Genomic DNA, 27412 nt, shown 5'->3' on the forward strand with positions numbered 1-27412 from the left:
TCGTAAGTCAGATGGTAGGTGTATTTATATGAATTTATGAGTGGAAAATAAGGGTGTTCCACTTTACGGCGATTTCCACTTCATGGCGGTAGCCTGGAACCTAACCTGCCGTATAAGTGGGGCCCTACTGTAAATAGGTTTTGATAAGCTATCAGTAGCTAAACTAGACTGCAATCTCAAGTAAATTAGTCTGGTCCAATTGTATTACCTCTACTCTGAATGAATTTGACTAAAAGTCTTAGTATTTTAAATCTTTATTTTAATTACCAGAAATACATTAAAGTACTGTACTAAAGTTAACACAGTACAGGTATTACCATGTGTACTATTTTATAACATACATAAATATTAATATTGAAAATATACATCCACTGAGTTCAACTGCTAAGCTGCAAAAGCTTCACATATTAAGGGTAACTAGAAATAAATGACTTAGTATTTTAAGAGAAAAAAATCACAGTTCATTAATGTATGTTAAGGCAGCTAGACGTCCATTCTTCTTCATTTCTTAATTCTCACTCTGGAAGTATTCCTTGCTGCCAGTAGGATCAGCCTTCATGGTTTTAGCTCCAGGCTTCCATCCAGCTGGGCAAACTGTAAAGAACACTCGTATATCAGGTTCTTATTACAAATACCAGCTTATATAACATGTCAAACACCAGATTTCTTTCAAATTTAGTTATTGCATACTACAAATTAGAGCTTGTATAACTGGAGCCAGGTAAGACTAAAGCATATGGGAAGTGAAGTAGCAAGATGGAATGACAATTCCTGGTGACAAACTAGTAGAAAAGAGGCACAATATACATGTATTTAGTATCCTGCAACATAACTAAGAGGATGGGGGGAAATAAATGCTGGCAGCCAGTCTTGTGATGGTTTGTCTTAAGTGGGAAAGCAAAAGGTTAACTGTTACATCTTACAGAATAAAATGTGAAACAATAAGACTGATATTTTCCTATATTTGAGGGAAAGGGAAAAGTCTAGGCAATTTAAATACAAGATCAATCCTAGGCAATTACAGGACAGAGGAAGGAATTAAAAATGGTAGAATGCTATAATAAATAAAGGTTTGAACAACTATGCTCCTGCCAACTTTTTCCTAGAAGAGTACATCTGAAATGGGTATATTAAGTATATGCAGTTCCTCTATTTTACATGAAGTCCAAGTAATAAGCAAGTACAGTGGTACCGCGATATTCGAGCTTAATCTATTCTAAGATGCTTTTTAAATGATAAAACAATTTTTCCCATAAGAATTGTAAATTTTATTAATCCATTCCATAACCCAAAAAATTACCACTTAAATTTTAAGTGAAAATATTGTTTATTTACACACATATAATAATACAGTGGAACCTTGGCTTATGAGTGTCCCAACGTACGAGTTTTTTTGAGATACAAGCCATCGATCGGTCGATTTTTTGCTCCGACTTACGAGCCAGCTCCCCCCCCCCCAACCCAAAACCTAGACACCTCTTGTTTATCTATGATTTCATGCTTTAATTCCATGGAAATCATCCTCTTTTTTCTTGTCAGCACTGTCCTTTACACTTACTTTTTTAGGACCCATGCCTAGAAAAGCAAAATTTGGCCAAATTACTGTCAAAAATGTAAGCAAAGCAGGAGAGAACTGCTCCCACAGCTAGGTAAACAGCGCACTGAGTTGACTGTTCTGAAGCTCTCGTTATAATGTATTATTAATTTAGGGAACTGAAGCTCTATCGTTATTGTAATAATTATTATTATAACTATGTATTATCATTGATAATTTAGGGAACTGAAGTCCCTCACCAGCATCAAGGTTTCTTGACACTGGTGAGAGGCTCTTGATCTAGGGAATTGGATATGTGCTCTAGTTCCCTAAATAAATAATAATAAAAAAGGAAATTATCTTTTTCTTCTCAGCACTGTCCTTTACACTTACTTTCTTAGGACCCATGACTAGAAAAGCAAAATTTGGCCAAATTACTGTCAAAAATGTAAGCAAAGCAGGAGAGAACTGCTCCCACAGCTAGGTAAACAGTGCACCGAGTTGGCTTCGTTCTGAAGCTCTCGTTATAAGAACATAAGAAATGAGGAACACTGCAGCAGGCCTGTTGGCCCATACTAGGCAGGTCCTTTACAATTCATCCCACTAACAAAACATTTGCCCATCCCAATTTTCAATGCTACCCAAGAAATAAACTGTGATGTTCAAGTCCCACTCAAACCCAACCCCTCCCACTCATGTACTTATCCAACCTAAATTTGAAACTACCCAAAGTCCTAACCTCAATAACCCAACTAGGTTATTGAGGCTACCCGACGAATGTGAGTCGACTACTGGAAACGTCACGACGAACGACACCAAGGAAGGTAAGAAGTTAGGTATATGGATAGGGTGTTCTGCTTGAAGGACAGGAGTAGGAGACAAAGGGTTTGCTTTCCTGGGGCTGGGATGGAGGATATTGTTAGCCGTCTGGATGACATCATGAGAGGTAATGGGAGCAATCCTATTATCTGTCTCAGTGCTGGAGGCAACGATGTTGGCAGACGTAGGAGTGAAGACCTGATTAGCAGGTATAGGTCAGCTTACGGGGCTGTTCCATGGGCGGTTTGTTGAGGATAGCTTATGCCTCGAGTCTGCAATCTCGCATGAAGAAAGATGGGAACTGAAGACGTGTAAAGGCTTGTGTTATGTAAGTGCATTCTTCTAGAAAACAAGGGCTGGAGATGCAAAGAGCTCTCAAGAAGAAGCCAATGAGGACTCCTCTCTTAGTGCAGGTGTCTTGGTGTGAATAAAAGTATATAAGATCGTCCTTGTTGGTAGGTTTTCTATACACTTTGAAGAGAAGTTTGTCACTGTTGGGAGATCTGCATAGTAGAACGTCGAGGAAAGGAAGTTTGCCATCATTTTTGAGTTCAAGTGTAAACTTTATTGATGGTTCAACTGCATTGATCTTGTTGAGAAGGGCCTGGATATTGAGACGTCTCGGATAAAAGACCAATACATCATCAACGTATCTTGGCCAAGTAACGGTGTTGGGAATGAGGGTGCTGAATTTCTCAGTCTCCAGGTTTTCCATGAAGAGGTTGGCAAGCACAGCACTGAGCGGGCTGCCCATTGCCATCCCAAAGCACTGTTTGTAACAGTTGTCCTGATACTTGAAGAAGTTGAAATTAACACAAAGTTCCACTAGATTGATGAAATCTAGAAGAGGTAAAGGGAGGTCATGGTTTTCAGTGAGCCTCTGTCCCAGAATGTTGATTGCAGCGTCAGTAGGAACGTTGGTGAAGAGGGCTGTGACATCAAAGGAAGCCATGCTTTTGTTTTTGACATTCAGGTTGGAAATTCAGGAGAGAAGGTCACCCGAGTGTTTGAGGTGGGCTTGACTGATGGTGCCCAGAAGCGCTGAAAGGTATTTGGCAAGGTGGCCGGCTAGTCTGTGTGGTGCACTCGCTATGCCCGAAGTGATAGGCCGTAGTGGGATGCCAGGTTTGTGTGTCTTAGGAAGGCCATACAGGCGTGCTGGTTTCGGTTGACCTGGTAAAAGTTTAAGTAGTTTTTTGTAAGATGCTCGTAGCATCTTACAAAAAACAGAACAAGGCAAAAAACTACTTAAACTTTTACCAGGTCAACCGAAACCAGCACGCCTGTATGGCCTTCCTAAGACACACAAACCTGGCATCCCACTACGGCCTATCACTTCGGGCATAGGGAGTGCACCACACAGACTAGCCGGCCACCTTGCCAAATACCTTTCAGCGCTTCTGGGCACCATCTTGGTTCAATCCACGGAGTCACCACTGAGTTAAGTACAGGTCACCACTGAGTTAAGTGATCACCACCAAAGGGCTGGCACTAGAAGCTTTCTTTGGAGCCATGGACTCGCTTTTCATAAGCTGACTCGCGAGTCGTAGTTCGTCTGGGACGCGTACCCACGGCTTGAGCCATGGCAGCAGCCAGTCTGGCATTGTTTACCTGTGAGCGAAGGTCCCTTCACGTGCTCCAGCAAAATATTTCATAATATTCCATTTATTTTAGTGCTTGCAAGTACTAAATAAGCTACCATGGCTCCAAAGAAAGCTGCTAGTGCCAAGCCTGTGGTAAAGAAGGTGAGTAATATGATTGAATTTAAGAAAACCATCATTGACCAATATGAAAGTGGTACAAGCGTGGCCGAACTGGGCAGGATGTATAAGAAACCCTACACAACCTTATGTTCCATAGTGGCCAAGAAAAAGGAAATCAAGGATGCTGTTGTTGCAAAAGGGGTAACTATGCTGACAAAAATGAGATCACTAGTACTCGAAGAGGTTGAGAAGTTATTATTGGTGTGGATAAACGAGAAACAATTAGCAGGAGATACTCTTATGACTTCGTTATTTGTGAAAAGGCTACGCAGTTGAATGACGATTTGGTAAAGAAATTGCCTGCAACTAGTGGTGATGAGAGGGAATTTAAGGCCAGCAAAGGCTGGTTTGAGAGATTTTAGAACCGTACTGGCATACACAGTGTGGTAAGGCATGGTGAGGCTGCCAGTTCGGACCACAAGACGGCTGAAAAATTTATTTTTTATTATTATCACACTGGCCGATTCCCACCAAGGCAGGGTGGCCCGAAAAAGAAAAACTTTCACCATCATTCACTCCATCACTGTCTTGCCAGAAGGGTGCTTTACACTACAGTTTTTAAACTGCAACATTAACACCCCTCCTTCAGAGTGCAGGCACTGTACTTCCCATCTCCAGGACTCAAGTCCAGCCTGCCGGTTTCCCTGAACCCCTTCATAAAGGTTACTTTGCTCACACTCCAACAGCACGTCAAGTATTAAAAACCATTTGTCTCCATTCACTCCTATCAAACACGCTCACACATGCCTGCTGGAAGTCCAAGCCCCTCGCACACAAAACCTCCTTTAACCCCTCCCTCCAATCTTTCCTAGGCCGACCCCTACCCCGCCTTCCTTCCACTACAGACTGATACACTCTTGAAGTCACTCTGTTTCGCTCCATTCTCTTTACATGTCCGAACCACCTCAACAACCCTTCCTCAGCCCTCTGGACAACAGTTTTGGTAATCCCGCACATCCTCCTAACTTCCAAACTACGAATTCTCTGCATTATATTCACACCACACATTGCCCTCAGACATGACATCTCCACTGCCTCCAGCCTTCTCCTCGCTGCAACATTCATCACCCATGCTTCACACCCATATAAGAGCGTTGGTAAAACTATACCCTCATACATTCCCCTCTTTGCCTCCAAGGACAAAGTCCTTTGTCTCCACAGACTCCTAAGTGCACCACTCACCCTTTTCCCATCATCAATTCTATGATTCACCTCATCTTTCATAGACCCATCCGCTGACACGTCCACTCCCAAGTATCTGAATACATTCACCTCCTCCATACTCTCTCCCTCCAATCTTTCATCACCTAATGTTTTTATCATCATCATTACCTTACTCTTTCCTGTATTCACTTTTAATTTTCTTCTTTTGCACACCCTACCAAATTCATCCACCAATCTCTGCAGCTTCTCTTCAGAATCTCCCAAGAGCACAGTGTCATCAGCAAAGAGCAACTGTGACAACTCCCACTTTGTGTGTGATTCTTTATCTTTTAACTCCACGCCTCTTGCCAAGACCCTCGCATTTACTTCTCTTACAACCCCATCTATAAATATATTAAACAACCACGGTGACATCACACATCCTTGTCTAAGGCCTACTTTTACTGGGAAACAATTTCCCTCTTTCCTACATACTCTAGCTTGAGCCTCACTATCCTCGTAAAAACTCTTCACTGCTTTCAGTAACCTACCTCCTACACCATACGCCTGCAACATCTGCCACATTGCCCCCCAATCCACCCTGTCATACACCTTTTCCAAATCCATAAATGCCACAAAGACCTCTTTAGCCTTATCTAAATACTGTTCACTTATATGTTTCACTGTAAACACCTGGTCCACACATCCCCTACCTTTCCTAAAGCCTCCTTGTTCATCTGCTATCCTATTCTCTGTCTTACTCTTAATTCTTTCAATAATAACTACCATACACTTTACCAGGTATACTCAACAGACTTATCCCCCTATAATTTTTGCACTCCCTTTTGTCCCCTTTGCCTTTATACAAAGGAACTATGCATGCTCTCTGCCAATCCCTAGGTACCTTACCCTCTTCCATACATTTATTAAATAATTGCACCAACCACTCCAAAACTATCCCCACCTGCTTTTAACATTCCTATCTTTATCCCATCAATCCCGACTGCCTTACCCCCTTTCATTTTACCTACTGCCTCACGAACTTCCCCCACACTCACAACTGGCTCTTCCTCACTCCTACAAGATGTTATTCCTCCTTGCCCTATACACGAAATCACAGCTTCCCTATCTTCATCAACATTTAACAATTCCTCAAAATATTCCTCCATCTTCCCAATACCTCTAACTCTCCATTTAATAACTCTCCTCTCATATTTTTAACTGACAAATCCATTTGTTCTCCAGGCTTCCTTAACTTGTTAATCTCACTCCAAAACTTTTTCTTATTTTCAACAAAATTTGTTGATAACATCTCACCCACTCTCTCATTTGCTCTCTTTTTACATTGCTTCACCACTCTCTTAACCTCTCTCTTTTTCTCCATATACTCTTCCCTGCTGTTGGGAAGAATTATAACTTTGTTGGGAGTGGTGTTGATGCGTGGAGAATTAATGATCTGAAGAGCTCTTCAGTGAACTCATTTACGCATGTAGGAACGATAACTTGAACAACGCTACACAACGCCTGTGTACAACACCGAAATTCCACCAATCACCTCATGAAATTCAGAGACGCCCAATTAGTGATCAAAGAAACTAATTTCCGCAGACGCAAGTGCCTCGAATCAGCACTGATCGCAGTTTCGAATACAATTAAACAAAACAACGGCAGCTTCACCATCTCTGCAGTCTTAGCAAGAATCCTCCTGAAAACAGTAAACCCTGCCATCACATAGTCTCTCCTGTTATACTACACAAAGCACATTACAGAGAGTGAACACTGAAACAACCTGCCTCTTTCCAGTCTATATTTGTCCAACCTATTTTTATGTTACCCAAGTAATAGTTTTTATATCCTTTTACTCATGTACGAATTAATTGCTCTACCATATTGTATTACTTTTGTCACTACTACTACTACCACTAGTTAACATCGAAATGGTACCTCACTAGTATTGCACCTCACTCTGAGCCTATATATACCCTCTGTGTCCATGTATTGTTTGTAACGGCTTGACAAAGCTCCTGGAGAGCGAAACGTTGCCACAATAAAATGTCACATTAGTTGCACTTGTGTCCTTTTACTTTACATATTGTCGGTAATTCTACCAACTTTATTACAACAACAGCCTCCAATAAAGGTAACTGTCATGTTGAATGTTCATTCTTTTGTGCATGTAAATCTATCTTTTAGGTAAAAAATTTTTTTTTGTTGATACTTCTAGGTGTCTGGAACGAATTAATTGGATTTACATTATTTCTTATGGGGAAAATTGATTCGAAAATCGTCCATTTCGATAATAGTCCCACTTCCAGGAACGGATTATGGACGATTATTGAGGGACCACTGTGTGTGTGTGTGTGTGTGTGTGTGTGTGTGTGTGTGTGTGTGTGTGTGTGTGTGTGTGTGTGTGTGTGTGTGTGTGTGTGTGTGTGTGTGTTTATTATATATATATATATATATATATATATATATACACATACATACATACATACATACATACACACACACACAACCACACACACACAACCACACACACACAACCACACACACACAACCACACACACACAACCACACACACACAACCACACACACACAACCACACACACACAACCACACACACACAACCACACACACACAACCACACACACACAACCACACACACACAACCACACACACACAACCACACACACACAACCACACACACACAACCACACACACACAACCACACACACACAACCACACACACACAACCACACACACACAACCACACACACACAACCACACACACACAACCACAACCACAACTTGCAGATTCAGTTTCAGACCAGGAAAAAGTAGGACTTCCAATGTATAGCTTGAAACATATCTCACAAAAGGAGTCTCTGTACTGTATCTGCCTAAAATCAAATATCTGTATCAGCAAAAAATTTGCCACAGCCCCAATATCCAATTCTAATACTAAATCAAAATACATTACCATACAACTTACCTTCACCATGTTCCTCGACAAACTGGAATGCTTGCACAAGACGCAGAGTCTCATCTACATCACGTCCAACGGGTAAATCATTGATTGTTGCCTAAAAGAAAACAAAATGAAAATTTCAACTTTCTTGAAACTGCACTGACAAATATATACAAGTGCACACACTCCTGATTTAACCTCTTCAGGGTCCAAGGCCAAAATCTGAAGTGGTGCTCCAGTGTCCAAGAAATTTTGAAAAAAAAAAAAAAAAAAAATTATTTTTTCTTACAGAATTAAAGAGCATATTTTTGTGAAGGTAATAAGACAAAAAAAAAATTTTCTGATCAGTACTTACCGAGATACAGTGCCAAGAAGTTTGTCCAAAATGATGTGGCGGCGGCAACATCGACGAATTCCACATACGCGCATTACATTATTTAGCGGTTTTTATAGTTTTTTCTTTTCTTTTCCAATTTTTTTTCTTTTCCTACTAACATTTGGGGGCCTGAGAGACCAATACTGTATATAATGTACAGTGGACCCTCAACCAGCGATTGCATCGATTAACGATAAATCTGACTAGCGATTCATTTAAACGCAAAAATTTTGCCTCGACTAGCGCTTAAAAACCCGACCAGCGCTTTTCGTTCCGTACCATACGCGTCCACTTTGGCCTGAGCGCGCCTCACTTGTCCCTTTGGTGCCAGTGTTTACAAGCCAGCCAGCCACCGCGGTCGCTTCCAAACATACAACTGGAACATTTCATATTATCACAGCCTTTTTAGTGATTGCACCTGCAAAATAAGTCACCATGGGCCCCAAGAAAGCTTCTAGTGCCAACCCTACAGCAAAAAGGGTGAGAATTACTATGGAGATGAAGAAAGAGATCACTGATAAATATGAAAGTGGAGTGCGTATCTCTGAGCTGGTCAGGTTGTATAATAAACTCCAATCAACCATTGCTACTATTGTGGGCAAGAAAACGGCAATCAAGGAAGCTGTTCTTGCCAAAGGTGCAACTATGTTTTCGAAACTGAGATCGCAAGTACTCGAAGATGTTTAGAGACTGTTATTGGTGTGGATAAACGAGAAACAGATAGCAGGAGACAGTATCTCTCAAGCGATCATATGTGAATAGACTAGGAAGTTGCATGACGATTTAATTAAAAAAATGCCAGCAACTAGTGATGTGAGTAAATTTAAGGCCAGCAAAGGTTGGTTTGAGAGATTTAAGAAGCGTAGTGGCATTCATAGTGTGATAAGGCATGGTGAGGCTGCCAGTTCGGACCACAAAGCGGCTGAAAAATATGTGCAGGACTTCAAGGAGTACATAGACAGTGAAGGACTGAAACCTGAACAAGTGTTTAATTGTGACGAAACAGGCCTGTTTTGGAAGAAAATGCCAAGCAGGACGTACATTACTCAGGAGGAAAAGGCACTCCCAGGACATAAGCCTATGAAAGACAGGCTTACTTTGTTGATGTGTGCCAATGCTAGTGGTGATTGCAAAGTGAAGCCTTTATTGGTGTATCACTCTGAAACCCCCAGAGTGTTCAGGAAAAACAACGTCCTCAAGGCTAATTTGTGTGTGCTGTGGAGGGCAAACAGTAAGGCATGGGTCACTAGGGACTTTTTCTATGACTGGTTACACCATGCATTTGCCCCCGATGTGAAAAATTACCTAATTGAAAAGAAATTAGACCTTAAGTGCCTCCTGGTATTAGACAATGCCCCTGGTCATCCTACAGACGTGGCAGAGCGACTTTCTAGGGACATGAGCTTCATTAAGGTGAAGTTTTTGCCTCCTAATACCACTCCTCTCCTGCAGCCCATGGAGCAGCAGGTTATTTCCAACTTCAAGAAACTGTACACAAAAGCTATGTTTGAAAGGTGCTTTGTAGTGACCTCAAACTCAACTGACTCTATGAGAGTTTTGGAAAGATCATTTTACCATCCTCAATTGTGTAAACACTATAGGTAAGGCTTGGAAGGAAGTGACTAAGAGGACATTGAACTCTGCTTGGAAAAAACTGTGGCCAGAATGTGTAGACAAAAGGGATCTTGATGGGTTTGAGGCTAACCCTGAGAATCCTATGCCAGTTGAGGAATCCATTGTGGCATTGGGGAAGTCCTTGGGGTTGGAGGTTAGTGGGGAGGATGTGGAAGAGTTGGTGGTGGAGGACAGTGAAGAACTAACCACTGATGAGCTGCTAGATCATCTTGAACAGCAAGAGGGCAGACCTGAGGAAACTGCTTTGGAGGAGGGGAGAGAGAAATTGAAGAAGTTGCCTACTTCTAAGATTAAGGAAGTCTGTGCAATGTGGCTTAAAGTGCAAAGCTTTATGGATGATAATCACCCTGACACAGCTACTGCAAGCCGTGTTGGCAACCTGTACACTGACAATGTTGTGAACCACTTTAGTTATAAACTAAAAGAGGAGGCAGTTAGGGTAAGATATAAACAGCTATTGGAGGATAGATGGGCTAATGAGAGCATAGGCAATGGGGTTGAAGAGGTATGGGGTAGGTTTAAAAATGTAGTGTTAGAGTGTTCAGCAGAAGTTTGTGGTTACAGGTGGAATGATTGGTAGAATGATGATGTAAAGAGAGTAGTAAGGGAGAAAAAGTTAGCATATGAGAAGTTTTTACAAAGTAGAAATGATGCAAGGAGGGAAGAGTATATGGAGAAAAAGAGAGAGGTTAAGAGAGTGGTGAAGCAATGTAAAAAGAGAGCAAATGAGAGAGTGGGTGATATGTTATCAACAAATTTTGTTGAAAATAAGAAAAAGTTTTGGAGTGAGATTAACAAGTTAAGAAAGCCTAGAGAACAAATGGATTTGTCAGTTAAAAATATGAGAGGAGAGTTATTAAATGGAGAGTTAGAGGTATTGGGAAGATGGAGGGAATATTTTGAGGAATTGTTAAATGTTGATGAAGATAGGGAAGCTGTGATTTCGTGTATAGGGCAAGGAGGAACAACATCTTGTAGGAGTGAGGAAGAGCCAGTTGTGAGTGTGGGGGAAGTTCGTGAGGCAGTAGGTAAAATGAAAGGGGGTAAGGCAGCCGGGATTGATGGGATAAAGATAGAAATGTTAAAAGCAGGTGGGGATATAGTTTTGGAGTGCTTGGTGCAATTATTTAATAAATGTATGGAAGAGGGTAAGGTACCTAGGGATTGGCAGAGAGCATGCATAGTTCCTTTGTATAAAGGCAAAGGGGACAAAAGAGAGTGCAAAAATTATAGGGGGATAAGTCTGTTGAGTATACCTGGTAAAGTGTATGGTAGAGTTATAATTGAAAGAATTAAGAGTAAGACGGAAAATAGGATAGCAGATGAACAAGGAGGCTTTAGGAAAGATAGGAGGTGTGTGGACCAGGTGTTTACAGTGAAACATATAAGTGAACAGTATTTAGATAAGGCTAAAGAGGTCTTTGTGGCATTTATGGATTTGGAAAAGGCGTATGACAGGGTGGATAGGGGGGCAATGTGGCAGATGTTGCAAGTGTATGGTGTAGGAGGTAGGTTACTGAAAGCAGTGAAGAGTTTTTACGAGGATAGTGAGGCTCAAGTTAGAGTATGTAGGAAAGAGGGAAATTTTTTCTCAGTAAAAGTAGGCCTTAGACAAGGATGTGTGATGTCACCGTGGTTGTTTAATATATTTATAGATGGGGTTGTAAGAGAAGTAAATGCGAGGGTCTTGGCAAGAGGCGTGGAGTTAAAAGATAAAGAATCACACACAAAGTGGGAGTTGTCACAGCTGCTCTTTGCTGATGACACTGTGCTCTTGGGAGATTCTGAAGAGAAGTTGCAGAGATTGGTGGATGAATTTGGTAGGGTGTGCAAAAGAAGAAAATTAAAGGTGAATACAGGAAAGAGTAAGGTTATAAGGATAACAAAAAGATTAGGTGATGAAAGATTGAATATCAGATTGGAGGGAGAGAGTATGGAGGAGGTGAACGTATTCAGATATCTGGGAGTTGGACGTGTCAGCAGATGGGTCTATGAAAGATGAGGTGAATCATAGAATTGATGAGGGAAAAAGAGTGAGTGGTGCACTTAGGAGTCTGTGGAGACAAAGAACTTTGTCCTTGGAGGCAAAGAGGGGAATGTATGAGAGTATAGTTTTACCAACGCTCTTATATGGGTGTGAAGCATGGGTGATGAATGTTGCAGCGAGGAGAAGGCTGGAGGCAGTGGAGATGTCATGTCTGAGGGCAATGTGTGGTGTGAATATCATGCAGAGAATTCGTAGTTTGGAAGTTAGGAGGAGGTGCGGGATTACCAAAACTGTTGTCCAGAGGGCTGAGGAAGGGTTGTTGAGGTGGTTCGGACATGTGGAGAGAATGGAGCGAAACAGAATAACTTCAAGAGTGTATCAGTCTGTAGTGGAAGGAAGGCAGGGTAGGGGGCGGCCTAGGAAAGGTTGGAGAGAGGGGGTAAAGGAGGTTTTGTGTGCGAGGGGCTTGGACTTCCAGCAGGCATGCGTGAGCGTGTTTGATAGGAGTGAATGGAGACAAATGGTTTTTAATACTTGACGTGCTGTTGGAGTGTGAGCAAAGTAACATTTATAAAGGGGTTCAGGGAAACCGGCAGGCCGGACTTGAGTCCTGGAGATGGGAAGTACAGTGCCTGCACTCTGAAGGAGGGGTGTTAATGTTGCAGTTTAAAAACTGTAGTGTAAAGCACCCTTTTGGCAAGACAGTGATGGAGTGAATGATGGTGAAAGTTTTTCTTTTTCGGGCCACCCTGCCTTGGTGGGAATTGGCCGGTGTGATAAAAAAAAAAAATTTCATGTGGTAAAAAAAATTTTTTTTTCAATACTTTGGGGTGTCTTGCACGGATTAATTTGATTTCCATTATTTCTTATAGGGAAAATTAACTTGACTAACGATTATTTTGATTAACGATGAGCTCTCAGGAACGGATTAATATCGCTGGTTGAGGGTCCACTGTATATTGTGTGTGAGTGGGGTGGGGTTGCCTGGCTGGTTATCATACCTACCACACAACTTACAACAAACACTACTCACTCCTCACCCTACATTAAGACTACAAATATTTTGAGATAAGTAATGAGTGTACTGTGTGTGTATTTTATTTTTTCTTGTTTTTTAATGCCTTGTTCTATTGCTAACTTAATATATGTTAGTGTAAACTTATTATCCAACATTCATAAGTAGAAATAAATGGCGTTCTGCTTTCCGGCGATGTCTGCTTTCCGGCAGTAGCCTAGTACTTAACCTGCCATGTAAATGGGGGCCCTACTCTATATCCTATTTTAAAAAAAACTCTTACAAGAAACAATGCAATTAACCCTTAAACGGTCCAAAGAGACTGACGTTCAAATTCGTAGTGCTACAAAAGTATATCTACTTTTTTTTTACATATTTTCAAATATAACAAATATACACATTTTCAAATGTAAAACAAAAAAGAAGATCTACATTTTTTTTACATACTTTCAGATGTTGAAAAAATGTATATATACGTTTGGACCATTTAAGGGTTAAGATTTCCAATTGGTACAGTATATAAAATGATGTACAATTTACTTGACACCATTAATATTAAAAAAAAATCTCTAATTTCTCTATAATCAGTTTCTCCCTATATAGCAGCTCAACTACATACACTAATGGCAAACCTGTCACTAATTTAACCATGCATTTTGTATATTTCATCAACACATGGGCTAATTCCTCAGATTATAATAAAAAATACTGTATATGCTTTCCACCTCTTACACAATTGTTTAACCCTTCGACTGTTTCGGTCGTAAATATACGTCTTACGAGCCACTGTTTGATGTATATATACTCAAATTCTAGCAGTTTCAAATCAAGCAGGAGAAAGCTGGTAGGCCCACATGTGAGGGACTGCATCTGTGTGCACCATATAAAAAAATCCTGCAGACCGCAGTGCATAATGAGGAAAAAAAAACTCCAACCGTTTTTTTTTTTTTTTAATTAAAATGCCGACTTTGTGGTCTATTTTCGTATAGTATTTATGGTTGTATTCTCGTTTCCTTGGTCTCATTTGATAGAATTGAAAACATATTAGAAATAGAGGTGATTTTGATTGGTTTTACTATGAAAAGAACCTTGAAATGGAGCTCAAAGTAGGGGAAATGTTTGATTTTTGCCGACGTTCAAAAGTAAACAAATGATGTCATTTTCCAATAAATGTCCAACTAGCCATTCTAATATGCAGTCATGAATGGGATGACATTATTTAAACAATTATTACAATATTGCAGTAGTCTGCATAACAGTAAATATTTTTTTGTCTGAACAAAAATTCAAAATAGAAAGCAAGAGTAATATCAGAGGGGCTTGGAGATGTGACTGATGAACAGAGAAAGTGTCTGCATGTTCATTCTGGACTATTTTGAAATTGTCATTTTTTATTTTTCATGAAATTGGCCAAATTGCAAATTTCTGACCACGTTATTGGGTGGTTGAAATCATTAAATGGGCAGTTTCTTGTACTCAATCGATAGAAAAAATGGAGTTCTAAAGAATTAGCTGAGTTTGGTCCACTAGAATGATGGAATTAGCCAAAAATTGGGCTCTAAGTGGGTGAAATCGCCGATTCGCAAATATTGCCAAGGTCGCTAACTTCGTGAGAGTAATTCTGTCAGTTTTCCATCAATTTTGTTCTTTTGGTGTCATTACAATCGGGAAAAGATTATCGTTTCATAAGAAAATTTTTTTTTTTTTCGGAAATTTTGCGACCCAAGGAGACACTTCAGGATTTGGGGTTGCGACAGTCAAGGGGTTAAAATCCTTAAATGCCATAATGTAGGATTCAGACAAACAACTTCAAGCTGACTTGAGCTCTGGAATGGGTAAGTAAATAGCCTGAATTCTGAGGGATGGGTGGCGATGTTATAGATTTTAGGGTCAATTTAATTCTGACATGAATGCACATCTTGCAAGAGTGCTCTTGGACAAGTGACAGCTAATGCAAAACAGCTTATGTAAAACAAATCTGGTACATACATACATAATTATATCTATAAGTATATGTACAAGGTATACAGACTAGCTCATGTCAATGACATACTGCTAAATAGAAAGCCCCTTGTTATGCAGAACATTTCAAGCAAATTAGGTATATTTTGTCCCCAGGATGCAACCTACACCACTCAACTAACACCCAAGTATTTATTTTACTGATAGGTGAACAGGGACAGCCAGTGCCTTAAGGAAACATGTCCTAATTATTCCACCCATACCCTCAGACCTCAAGAGTGCGAGCTAAGTGCACCAGCGATCGAGTTACAGGACACCACATCAGGGCATATTTTTCCTCTCCAAGAGACCTACCCCTAAAATTGTATGCACTCAAGTTTCAGTTAGCCCCAGCTACGGGTGGCACCAGCCCTCCCGCTGGCCCAGCTACGGGTGGCACCAGCCCTCCCGCTGGCCCAGCTACGGGTGGCACCAGCCCTCCCGCTGGCCCAGCTACGGGTGGCACCAGCCCTCCCGCTGGCCCAGCTACGGGTGGCACCAGCCCTCCCGCTGGCCCAGCTACGGGTGGCACCAGCCCTCCCGCTGGCCCAGCTACGGGTGGCACCAGCCCTCCCGCTGGTCCAGCTACGGGTGGCACCAGCCCCCCCGCTGGCCCAGCTACGGGTGGCACCAGCCCTCCCGCTGGCCCAGCTACGGGTGGCACCAGCCCTCCCGCTGGCCCAGCTACTCCCGCTGGCCCAGCTACGGGTGGCACCAGCCCTCCCGCTGGCCCAGCTACGGGTGGCACCAGCCCCCCCGCTGGCCCAGCTACGGGTGGCACCAGCCCCCCCGCTGGCCCAGCTACGGGTGGCACCAGCCCTCCCGCTGGCCCAGCTACGGGTGGCACCAGCCCTCCCGCTGGCCCAGCTACGGGTGGCACCAGCCCTCCCGCTGGCCCAGCTACGGGTGGCACCAGCCCTCCCGCTGGCCCAGCTACGGGTGGCACCAGCCCTCCCGCTGGCCCAGCTACGGGTGGCACCAGCCCTCCCGCTGGCCCAGCTACGGGTGGCACCAGCCCTCCCGCTGGCCCAGCTACGGGTGGCACCAGCCCTCCCGCTGGCCCAGCTACGGGTGGCACCAGCCCTCCCGCTGGCCCAGCTACGGGTGGCACCAGCCCTCCCGCTGGCCCAGCTACGGGTGGCACCAGCCCTCCCGCTGGCCCAGCTACGGGTGGCACCAGCCCTCCCGCTGGCCCAGCTACGGGTGGCACCAGCCCTCCCGCTGGCCCAGCTACAGGTTACACTAGCCACCCTGCTGGACCAGCTACAGGTTACACTAGCCACCCTGCTGGACCAGCTACAGGTTACACTAGCCACCCTGCTGGACCAGCTACAGGTTACACTAGCTACCCTGCTGGACCAGCTACAGGTTACACTAGCCGCCCCGCTGGACCAGCTACAGGTTGCACTAGCCGCCCTGCTGGACCAGCTACAGGTTACACTAGCCACCCTGCTGGACCAGCTACAGGTTACACTAGCCACCCTGCTGGACCAGCTACAGGTTACACTAGCCACCCTGCTGGACCAGCTACAAGTTACACTAGCTACCCTGCTGGACCAGCTACAGGTTATGCTAGCCACCCTGCTGGACCAGCTACAGGTTACACTAGCCACCCTGCTGGACCAGCTACAGGTTAACATGACTTAAGAAATCGTAATGACACGATTGCAAATAAACCATACCCCCCGGCCGGGATTGAACCCGCGGTCATAGTCTCAAAACTCCAGCCCGTCGCGCTAACCACTAGACCAGCTAGCCACAATAAGATTCATCCAACTAGGTATATTTCTACACCATAGGAAGGTTAGCACAGGCACCTCTGTGACCACAAATGCAAGTTTTTACAGACGAATCTCCAGCTAGCGTGGCCGTGACTTGCATTTGTGGTCACAGAGGTGCCTGTGCTAACCTTCCTATGGTGTAGAAATATACCTAGTTGGATGAATCTTATTGTGGCTAGCTGGTCTAGTGGTTAGCGCGACGGGCTGGAGTTTTGAGACTATGACCGCGGGTTCAATCCCGGCCGGGGGTATGGTTTTTTCAGCTACAGGTTACACTAGCCACCCTGCTGGACCAGCTACAGGTTACACTAGCCACCCTGCTGGACCAGCTACAGGTTACACTAGCCACCCTGCTGGACCAGCTACAGGTTACACTAGCCACCCTGCTGGACCAGCTACAGGTTACACTAGCCACCCTGCTGGACCAGCTACAAGTTACACTAGCTACCCTGCTGGACCAGCTACAAGTTACACTAGCCACCCTGCTGGACCAGCTACAGGTTACACTAGCTACCCTGCTGGACCACCTACAAGTTACACTAGCCACCCTGCTGGACCAGCTACAAGTTACACTAGCCACCCTGCTGGACCAGCTACAAGTTACACTAGCCACCCTGCTGGACCAGCTACAGGTTACACTAGCCACCCTGCTGGACCACTACAGTTACACTAGCCCCCTGCTGGACCAGCTACAAGTTACACTAGCCACCCTGCTGGACCAGCTACGGGTTACACTAGCCGCCCCGCTGGACCAGCTACGGGTTACACTAGCCGCCCCACTGGACCAGCTACGGGTTACACTAGCTACCCTGCTGGACCAGCTACAAGTTACACTAGCCACCCTGCTGGACCAGCTACAAGTTACACTAGCCACCCTGCTGGACCAGCTACAAGTTACACTAGCCACCCTGCTGGACCAGCTACAGGTTACACTAGCCACCCTGCTGGACCAGCTACAAGTTACACTAGCCACCCTGCTGGACCAGCTACAAGTTACACTAGCCACCCTGCTAGACCAGCTACAAGTTACACTAGCCACCCTGCTGGACCAGCTACAAGTTACACTAGCCACCCTGCTGGACCAGCTACAAGTTACACTAGCCACCCTGCTGGACCAGCTACAGGTTACACTAGCCACCCTGCTGGACCAGCTACAGGTTACACTAGCCACCCTGCTGGACCAGCTACAAGTTACACTAGCCACCCTGCTGGACCAGCTACAAGTTACACTAGCCACCCTGCTGGACCAGCTACAAGTTACACTAGCCACCCTGCTGGACCAGCTACAAGTTACACTAGCCACCCTGCTGGACCAGCTACAAGTTACACTAGCCACCCTGCTGGACCAGCTACAAGTTACACTAGCCACCCTGCTGGACCAGCTACAAGTTACACTAGCCACCCTGCTGGACCAGCTATGGGTTATGCTAGCTGCCTTTCTTGTCCAAGTTTTAAATACATGGACAAAGAACAATTTTGTTTCTTAATGTTAATATTTTCATTTTAAATGCTAACATACCTGACGAAGATTTTGATGACCATCAATAATGAATAGACCACGGAATGCTATTCCTTCATCCTCTTTGAGAACACCATAAGCCTTTGAAATTTCCAGAGATTTATCAGCCAAGAGGGGAATGTTCATTGCTCCCAAGCCACCTTCTTTGCGAGGAGTGTTGACCCTACAAAAATTTAGGTTTCATTAGAGTACCTACATTTTACTTTATTTTTTTTTTTTCAAAAGCTACCTGAACACTTGTAGTAGTAGTGACACTGACAGAATTGATCGCATGTTTACAGCACTCAGCCATAAAAAGATACAATTAAAAATAAGGATAAAATTTAATATAAGCAACTAACAAACATTTGACCAATACTATCACACCAAGTTAAAAAGACCAGCATCAATTACTAAAACATTTGTGATCGATACATACCATGCAAGATGTGAGAAATGGGAATCTGTTGAACAAGCCACCACTTCACAGCCAATGTTACGGAATTCTTCTACTCTATCAGAGAAGGCAATTATTTCTGTAGGGCAGACGAAGGTGAAGTCAAGAGGGTAGAAGAACAACACAACGTATTTGCCTACATAATCTTCCAAAGAAATTTCCTTGAATGAACCATCCACAACTGCAGTTCCTTTGAAGACAGGTGCAGGCTTGGCAATAGCAGGTACTTGATTGCTCATGGTTGGCCTTCGTTGCAAAGCCTGGGGAAGTTTAACATTTTTAACTACTATATACAAGGAATAGCAATTTCACAAATGTATATTTCTTACAAGTCCATACACTCTAATTAAATATGTGTGAATTAATACTGGCCTCAAAGAAAAAACTGCTATAAAAAAAGTCAAAACCCATGAAGTGTGATTGCAATGCAATTAACCATTGTTGCATATGTCTGTGACAATGGTCGAGTGATCACACTTTCAAAGTGGCTACAAAAATGGCTACCAGTAGAGCAAGACATTATGTAACTACAGTGGACCCTCGACTAACAATTTTAATCTATTCCAGAGCCGAATTAATTTCCCCCATAAGAAATAATAGAAATCCAATTAATCTGTTCCAGACAGCCAAAAGTAGTAAAAAAAAAGTTTTTTTTTACATGAAATATACACTTCCCTACAAAGAAAACAACGAGACATGCACAATACATAAATACAAAAATGACACTTAGGTTCATTGAAGAGTATTGATGAGTGATGAGACACTTTCTTGAACACACTGGGATTTTCAGAGTGATACACGAGTAAAGGCTTCACTTTGCAATCCCCACTAGCATTACAACAAAACATTAGAGTTAGCCTGTCTTTCATAGGCTTGTGTCCTGGGAGTGCCTTTTCTTCCTGAGTAATGTAGATCCTGTTTGGCATTTTCTTCCAGAACAGGCCTGTTTCGTCACAACTTAACACTTGTTGGGGTTGGAATTTTTCAGCTTCGCCATGCCTCATCACACTGTGTATGGCACTACGATTCTTAAATCTCTCAAACCAACCTCTGCTGGCCTTAAATTCACCAATATGAGCATTAGTTCCAGGCATTTTTTCCTGTTCACCTGGGTGTTAGTCGACTGGTGTGGGTCGCATCCTGGGGGACAAGATTAAGGACCCCAATGGAAATAAGTTATTCCTTGATGAAGCGGTGACTTTCTTGGGTTATCCTGGGTGGCTAACCCTCTGGGGTTGTTTCTCGGTAATTGTTTCTCGTTAAGCCACACCAACACTCTCCACATCTTCGAGTAGTACAGCTGACCATGGTGCAGCAGCAGCCGCCGACCGTGGTGCAGCAACAGCAGCAGCCGACCGTGGTGCAGCAACAGCAGCAGCCGACCGTGGTGCAGCAACAGCAGCAGCCGACCGTGGTGCAGCAACAGCAGCAGCCGACCGTGGTGCAGCAACAGCCGACGGTGGTGCAGCAACAGCCGACGGTGGTGCAACAGCCGACGGTGGTGCAACAGCCGACGGTGGTGCAGCAACAGCCGACGGTGGTGCAGCAACAGCCGACGGTGGTGCAGCAACAGCCGATGGTGGTTCAGCAACAGCCGATGGTGGTGCAGCAACAGCCGATGGTGGTGCAGCAACAGCCGATGGTGGTGCAGCAACAGCAGCAGCCGACGGTGGTGCAGCAACAGCAGACGGTGGTGCAGCAACAGCAGAGATGGTGGTGCAGCACCAGCAGACGGTGGTGCAGCACCAGCAGACGGTGGTGCAGCACCAGCAGACGGTGGTGCAGCAGCAGCCGACGGTGGTGCAGCAGCAGCAGCAGCCGACGGTGGTGCAGCACCAGCAGCAGCCGACGGTGGTGCAGCAGCAGCAGCAGCCGACGGTGGTGCAGCAACAGCAGCAGCCGACGGTGGTGCAGCAACAGCAGCAGCCGACGGTGGTGCAGCAACAGCAGCAGCCGACGGTGGTGCAGCAACAGCAGCAGCCGACGGTGGTGCAGCAACAGCAGCAGCCGACGGTGGCGCCGCAACAGCAGCAGCCGCCGGTGGTGCAGCAACAGCAGCAGCCGACGGTGGTGCAGCAACAGCAGCAGCCGACGGTGGTGCAGCAACAGCAGACGGTGGTGCAGCAGCAGCCGACGGTGGTGCAACAACAGCAGCAGCCGACGGTGGTGCAGCAACAGCAGCAGCCGACGGTGGTGCAGCAACAGCAGCAGCCGACGGTGGTGCAGCAACAGCAGCAGCCGACGGTGGTGCAGCAACAGCAGCAGCCGACGGTGGTGCAGCAGCAGCCGACGGTGGTGCAGCAACAGCAGCAGCCGACGGTGGTGCAGCAACAGCAGCAGATGACGGTGGTGGCTTATTTAGCAGTTACAAGCACTAAAAACAATGGAATACAAAATGTATCGAATTTATGCGTGGAACCATCCGCCCTGGCTTGTAAACAATGGCACACTAGCTAAAGGAAGGGCAGCTGAGGTGCTCAGGCTGGATGGACAAGTGGACGCATTTGGGATGAATGTCCTTACGCGAGTTTTTTCAGTAGGTCAAGCCAATATTTTTACGCAAAAACGCATCATTACCCAATTTTATCATTAGTCGAGGGTCCACTGTATTTGAAGCATTCAGTAGAAAGCAGCATGTGACACTATCAAACGATGGTAAAACAATTTGTTAAAGCAAAAAGTATTTTGCCAATGTCCCTCAGACACTTTTTGATCAACATGTCTCATACCCGTATGACCCTCATGACCTTATTTTCACAAATAATGAGAACCTGGTAAGACATAATTACTATTATTATTATACACATGGGGAAGAGCTAAACCCGTATGATTATAGTGCCTGTGGGGGGTGAATGAAAGGTATTCAAGCTTAATTCAGGGAACTGGAGCACAGATCCAATTCCCTAGTTCAAGAGCCCCTCACCAGCATCAAGGAACCTCCCTCAAGGGAAAGAAACATAATAAAGTGGAACCTCGGCTTATGAACTCAATTCGTTCTGCGACGTTGTTTGTATCCTGATTTGTTCATATGCCGAGTCAATTTTCCTCATTTAAATTAACTGGAATAGCAATCTGTTCCAGTGGAATTCCTACTCAGAAGGCATAACAAAATACAGTGGACCCCGGCATATGATGGCATCGGCATACGTTAAATCCGGCATACGATACATTTTAACACAAAAAATTGCCTCGCCACACGCGATTCGTCCGGGATGCGTCCCACGTATGTCCTCGGCTGCCCCATGCGTGCCAGTGTTTACAAGCCAGCCAGTGTGGTCGCATCCATGCATACAATCGGTACATTTCATATTATCACAGCGTTTTTAGTGATTGTACCTGCAAAATAAGTCACCATGTGCCCCAAGAAAGCTTCTAGTGCCAACCGTGCGGTAAAAAAAGGTGAAAATTACTATGGAAATGAAGAAAGAGATAATTGCTAAGTATGAAAGTGGAGTGCGTGTCTCGGAGCTGGCCAGGTTGTATACCAAACCCCAATCAACCATCGCTACTATTGTGGCCAATAAAACGGCAATCAAGGAAGCTTTTCTTGCAAAAGGTGCAAGTTTGTTTTCGAAACAGATATCGCAAGTACTCGAAGATGTTGAGAGACTGTTATTGGTGTGGATAAACGAAAAACAGATAGCAGGAGATACCATCTCTTAAGCGATCATATGTAAAAAGGGTGGGAAATACGTACTATCATACCATGGTCAGCTGTTGCTGCACCACCGTCAGATGCTGCTGCACCACTGTCAGCTGTTGCTGCACCACAGTCAGCTGTTGCTGAACCACGGTCAACTGCTGCTGCACCAAAGTCAACTGTTGCTGCACCACGGTCAGCTGTTGCTGCACCAGTCAGCTGTTGCTGAACCACGGTGAGCTGCTGTTGCACCACGGTCAGCTGCTGCTACACCACTGTCATCTGTTGCTGCACCACGGTCCGCTGTTGCTGCACCAGTCAGCTGTTGCTGAACCACGGTGAGCTGCTGTTGCACCACGGTCAGCTGCTGCTACACCACCGTCATCTGTTGCTGCACCACCGTCATCTGTTGCTGCACCACCATCTGTTGCTGAACCACGGTGAGCTGCTGTTGCACCACGGTCAGCTGCTGCTACACCACCGTCATCTGTTGCTGCACCACAGTCAGCTGCTGCTACACCACCGTCATCTGTTGCTGCACCACGGTCAGCTGCTGCTGCACCAAAGTCAGCTGCTGCTGCACCAAAGTCAGCTGTTGCTGCACCAAAGTCAGCTGTTGCTGCACCAAAAAAAGGACGTGCTACCTAAAGTCCTAATGGAAGGGGATTCCCCTACTAAGCATTAACAACTTCCACACTCTCCCCTCCTCCCATCCCATTAATCATCACCAGATCTTCAACAAAGGTAAGTGTCAGTTTGTGTGTATTAAAATTAATATTTCATGTGGTAAAAAAAAAAAAATTTCATACGCCTTACGATAATTTTGGCATATGATGAGCTCTCAGGAACGGATTAATATCGTATTCCGGGGGTCCACTGTAATGCTAATATCAATTCTACGGCTTATTTATCTATCACAATTTGTCTAATATGACATATTGAACAATATAAATAGCATAGAAACCTGATACACACTCTAGAATGAATAAAATATCATTACGTATGTGGCTAGTGGTGACAGCGGCGGAGGAGAGAGGTCGTGGGCATTCTCACTCCTATGAAAACTTCTCCCCTTCAGAGGTGTTATTATAAGAGAAAATGGAGTTTGTGAGGCTAACTGCAGTAGATCACTACTTTCATAAGGAAAACAATGCAGAAATAAACTGGTGTATGTACCATAGAGAAAAAATGCTGGCAAAGGTTGACAGTGGAAAAGATAGGCAGAGCGGTGTATGCAGTCAGGAGTTCATTTCATTTTGTCCTTTTTCTATTGCTTAATTGCTACACTCTTAATGCTACACTATCACTGAACTGCTAAATTTTTATTTTTATCTCGCTTCACTATTCACTGATTTTTGGCTTTTTCTCCATGCTTTTCACTTTCATCTGCAGGGCATTTCAATAATAAAAAAAAATGTCCAAAGAGGTTGTATCTTCCTCCCTTTCAGAATGTTTCGGAAACGAGTTACGCTCTGCCATCTCGTGGTGGTATTCTCAAACTCACTCATTATAGTATAGTGGACCCTCGGTTATTGGCTGTAATCTGTTCCAGAAGGTCGGCCTAAATCTGAAAAGGCCGAAAATGGAAATAATATTTCCCACAAGAATTAATGTAAATACTATTAGTCTCAGACACCCAAAAATATTAACAAAACAATACATTTTTAAAGATTAACTATAGTTTTGCATACACAAAACAATGAGAACTAAATAAAATAACTAATGAAATGGATAAATGAACATATAACATCACTTTTACCTTTACTAAGACTCTTGTTGAAGCTAATATTGACTTTACGGTTTATTTATCTATCATAATTCATTCATGTACTGTCTGCACAGACAGCCTATGCTGTCTGCCAGCTTAGTTCATATTTTGCAGCACTCAGGTGCTGCCCTCTAGGCCTGCCCAGGTCAGTGGGATGCTGGTCCCACTCGCTCACTCACTCAGCAGCCTAGAAGCAGTCAACAGGGTGACTCCTATCTCCTCGCGGCCATGGGCACTTAACACACGGCATGGGCACCCCAGATACGTCGATAATTGAACCCCACTTCCAGCATCACCAAATAATTTTGTTTCACACTGGTGGGAAGCAGTAGTCGCAGCAGTTGTGTTTGCCCAGAGAGGAAGGAATGAAGTTGTTCACTTCATCACCCTACACAACAAGCATCCGTCTCTCAACGAGTTATCATGATGTCGTGTCTGCATGTTTCAGCATCCAGACACAGGTAGAAGCAGGATCTAGCCAAAATTTGCCGAATTTCTTCGAGAATTGTAAGTGGCGCGTCCCAGTGACCCCATGCCACAGCATCCCACACTGTTTCTCAAGTCACATGTTCAGCATCACTTGTATGTTCTGCTGTTGTTGTTCAGCTCAGCACAGCTATTTCAGCAAGCCACGTAGACCACGACGCCACGTGGATCCCGACACCATGTGGGTGTGGACGAAGCCACGTGGATCTACGAGCCACGTGAGTTAACGAGCCAGACGTCCCAGGCCTCATGCTGTGGTTTGCTGCCCGCATCACATTAGCATTACTGATGCTGCTGCCTGACTTCGTGATGTCATGTCTGCCTGACGTCACGTCAAGATGTCTGCTGATGTCACAGTGCTGCTGACGTCACCTCGCGACATCACACGATGTCACATCGAGTGTTTCAGTAATTATGTCAGTATTGTCGAGAAGACAGAGAAGATACATGTCGTGTGTTAACTAATTCCTCTCAGTCAGTGTTCTCGCATGTTAGTGTATGGCTTAGTGTCAATTTTGTGCACAGAAAAGCATCATTTGCTAGTTTAAGTCATGCTGTACCGCATGTACCACGGGCGTGTGTAAAGTTTTCCGTGTGTCCAGTGTGGCCTTGAGCCCAGACCACTGAGTAGCACCACTGTGTTACTGTCACCCGGTGTGACCAGCACGTTTGACAGCTGATATTAGTCAGCCCTGAGCATACGAGCCCCTTGTACAGAAAGCTCTTATGCTCGTCGCTCATAGATGTTCTGCAGAATCGTACCTGCTACGATTCCCATCGAGATTTGTTTCACTTCACCTCCAGACCTTCCGAGTGCAGTTATATGTAGAGAAACAAGTCTGGGGACGCTTAGACTAACCTCTGCTATAACTCCAACTGCCGAGAGAATGACACTTGTCAAGCTGCAGTTAGGCCTGTTGGCAGGCGCTGTGTCAGCCTCCTGTCACAGCTTCAGTGAGCTCCTGCACAATGATGATGTCACTTTGACTGCTAGCTCGCTCACTGCAGTATGGTGTATGATGTTACGACTCCCAGATGTTTCGCCCAGTCGTCTCTGCCACGACTCGCTCCACGACTTACTCCATGCTCGCCAGCAGTAACAGCCCAGCGACAGTACCAGTCGAGAAGTGTCCTCCTGAGTCGTTTGCCAGAAGTCCTGCCCAGCTGCCGAGTTTTGATGACGCCTCACTCGAGGGCACCAGCATGTCGTGCCCCAGGTTGAGTGAAACCTGCAGCGACTCCTACGATGACTGCTTCACCATTCCAGAGTTTAAGTTAGTTTAATATGTTTATTATGCACCCCATACCCATCCTGTGGGTGGTAGCCAAAAGATTACAGAGGTACATAATGGGTCCAGGGACTGGGCCACAAAGTTTTGATAGCTGAGCAAGTTACAGAAGTAATGAATTCACAATTTACAAAGGTAATGAACTCCAGGTAGGTCTAGTCACAATCATGACAAGTTACAAAGGTATTTACAGATTACAGAGGTACATAATGGGTCTAGGGACTGGGGCACAAAGTTTTGATGGCTGAACTAGGTACAAGGTAATGAACTCACAAGTTACAAAGGTAATGAATACTGTAAGAATGGTTACTTACGTTTATACATGGCTACAATCATGAAAAAATTTTAGAGTAATGAGCAATTCACACTTCCACACCCAGTCACAACTGTAGTGAGTTATTGGTGCAAATATTGATTGTTGAGTCACACACACACACACACACACACACACACACACAAACACACACACACACACACACACAAACACACACAAACACACACAAACACACACACACACACACACACACACACACACACACACACACACACACACACACACACACACACACACACACACACACACACACACACACACACACACACACAGGAGCTTGGACTCAACCCCTGCAATCTCAACTAGGTGAGTGCACACACACACACACACACACACACACACACACACACACACACATGTGGTAATGCTTTATTTACAGCTAGCAAAGTCAGGGTATTTCTCCAGAATGGTCTGTAATATACCACTGTGGATAAAATACTTAGCCATTTCTTGAACACTTCTGAGTGAGTTGTTTCTAAATTCCTTAATTTTATCGCACTCCAATACATAATGACGCAGGGTGTGACAATAGTCCATCTGGCAAAGTTTACATTTCGTTTGGTCTACATCTGGTGGTGGTGATTTAACCTGCCAAAGATACTTGTAACCCAGCCGGAGCCGGGCGGTAGTGACATCCAAGAGTCTGCTTATTTTGTTGGATGCACCATAGACATGTGGCTCCTCCTGCATGATAGAATGATGATAGATGGACTCACTGGTGTCAATCTCCCTGAGCCTTAAGTCCATAAAATTCAGTTGAAGTTCTTTTTGTATTGTTCTCAAACTACTACCTGACAAGCCAAGATTGTAATCTACTCCCTCTTTGAAAGCATACAGCTTAGCCAATTTATCAGTTCTATCATGCATCTGAAGACCAATGTGAGATGGAATCCACAGCATGTGCACTCTGACTCCACT

The 27412-nt window shown here is 44.5% G+C and overlaps 1 protein-coding gene across 2 annotated transcripts in view; it reads right to left on the reverse strand.

The window, feature by feature from the left end:
• Nucleotides 1-242: 242 nt before the first annotated feature.
• Nucleotides 243-27412, reverse strand: part of Prx2 (Peroxiredoxin 2) — a 60833-nt gene continuing 33663 nt past the window's right edge. The window contains exons 1-5 of one of the 2 annotated variants that reach the window (XM_053793332.2): nucleotides 22675-22685; nucleotides 18960-19237; nucleotides 18542-18704; nucleotides 8252-8342; nucleotides 243-594 (exon numbers count right to left, since the gene is read on the reverse strand). In XM_053793332.2, coding sequence (XP_053649307.1) covers nucleotides 509-594; nucleotides 8252-8342; nucleotides 18542-18704; nucleotides 18960-19237; nucleotides 22675-22680 — 624 coding nt within the window. In that variant the 5' untranslated portion in view covers nucleotides 22681-22685 and the 3' untranslated portion in view covers nucleotides 243-508. Of the gene's footprint in view, nucleotides 595-8251; nucleotides 8343-18541; nucleotides 18705-18959; nucleotides 19238-22674; nucleotides 22686-27412 lie in introns of those variants that run through there. The other variant, XM_070086915.1, reaches the window with a different exon arrangement.

This window comes from Cherax quadricarinatus, chromosome 20, assembly GCF_038502225.1.
Source record: "Cherax quadricarinatus isolate ZL_2023a chromosome 20, ASM3850222v1, whole genome shotgun sequence".
In the NCBI taxonomy this organism is placed as follows: Eukaryota; Metazoa; Arthropoda; class Malacostraca; order Decapoda; family Parastacidae; genus Cherax; species Cherax quadricarinatus.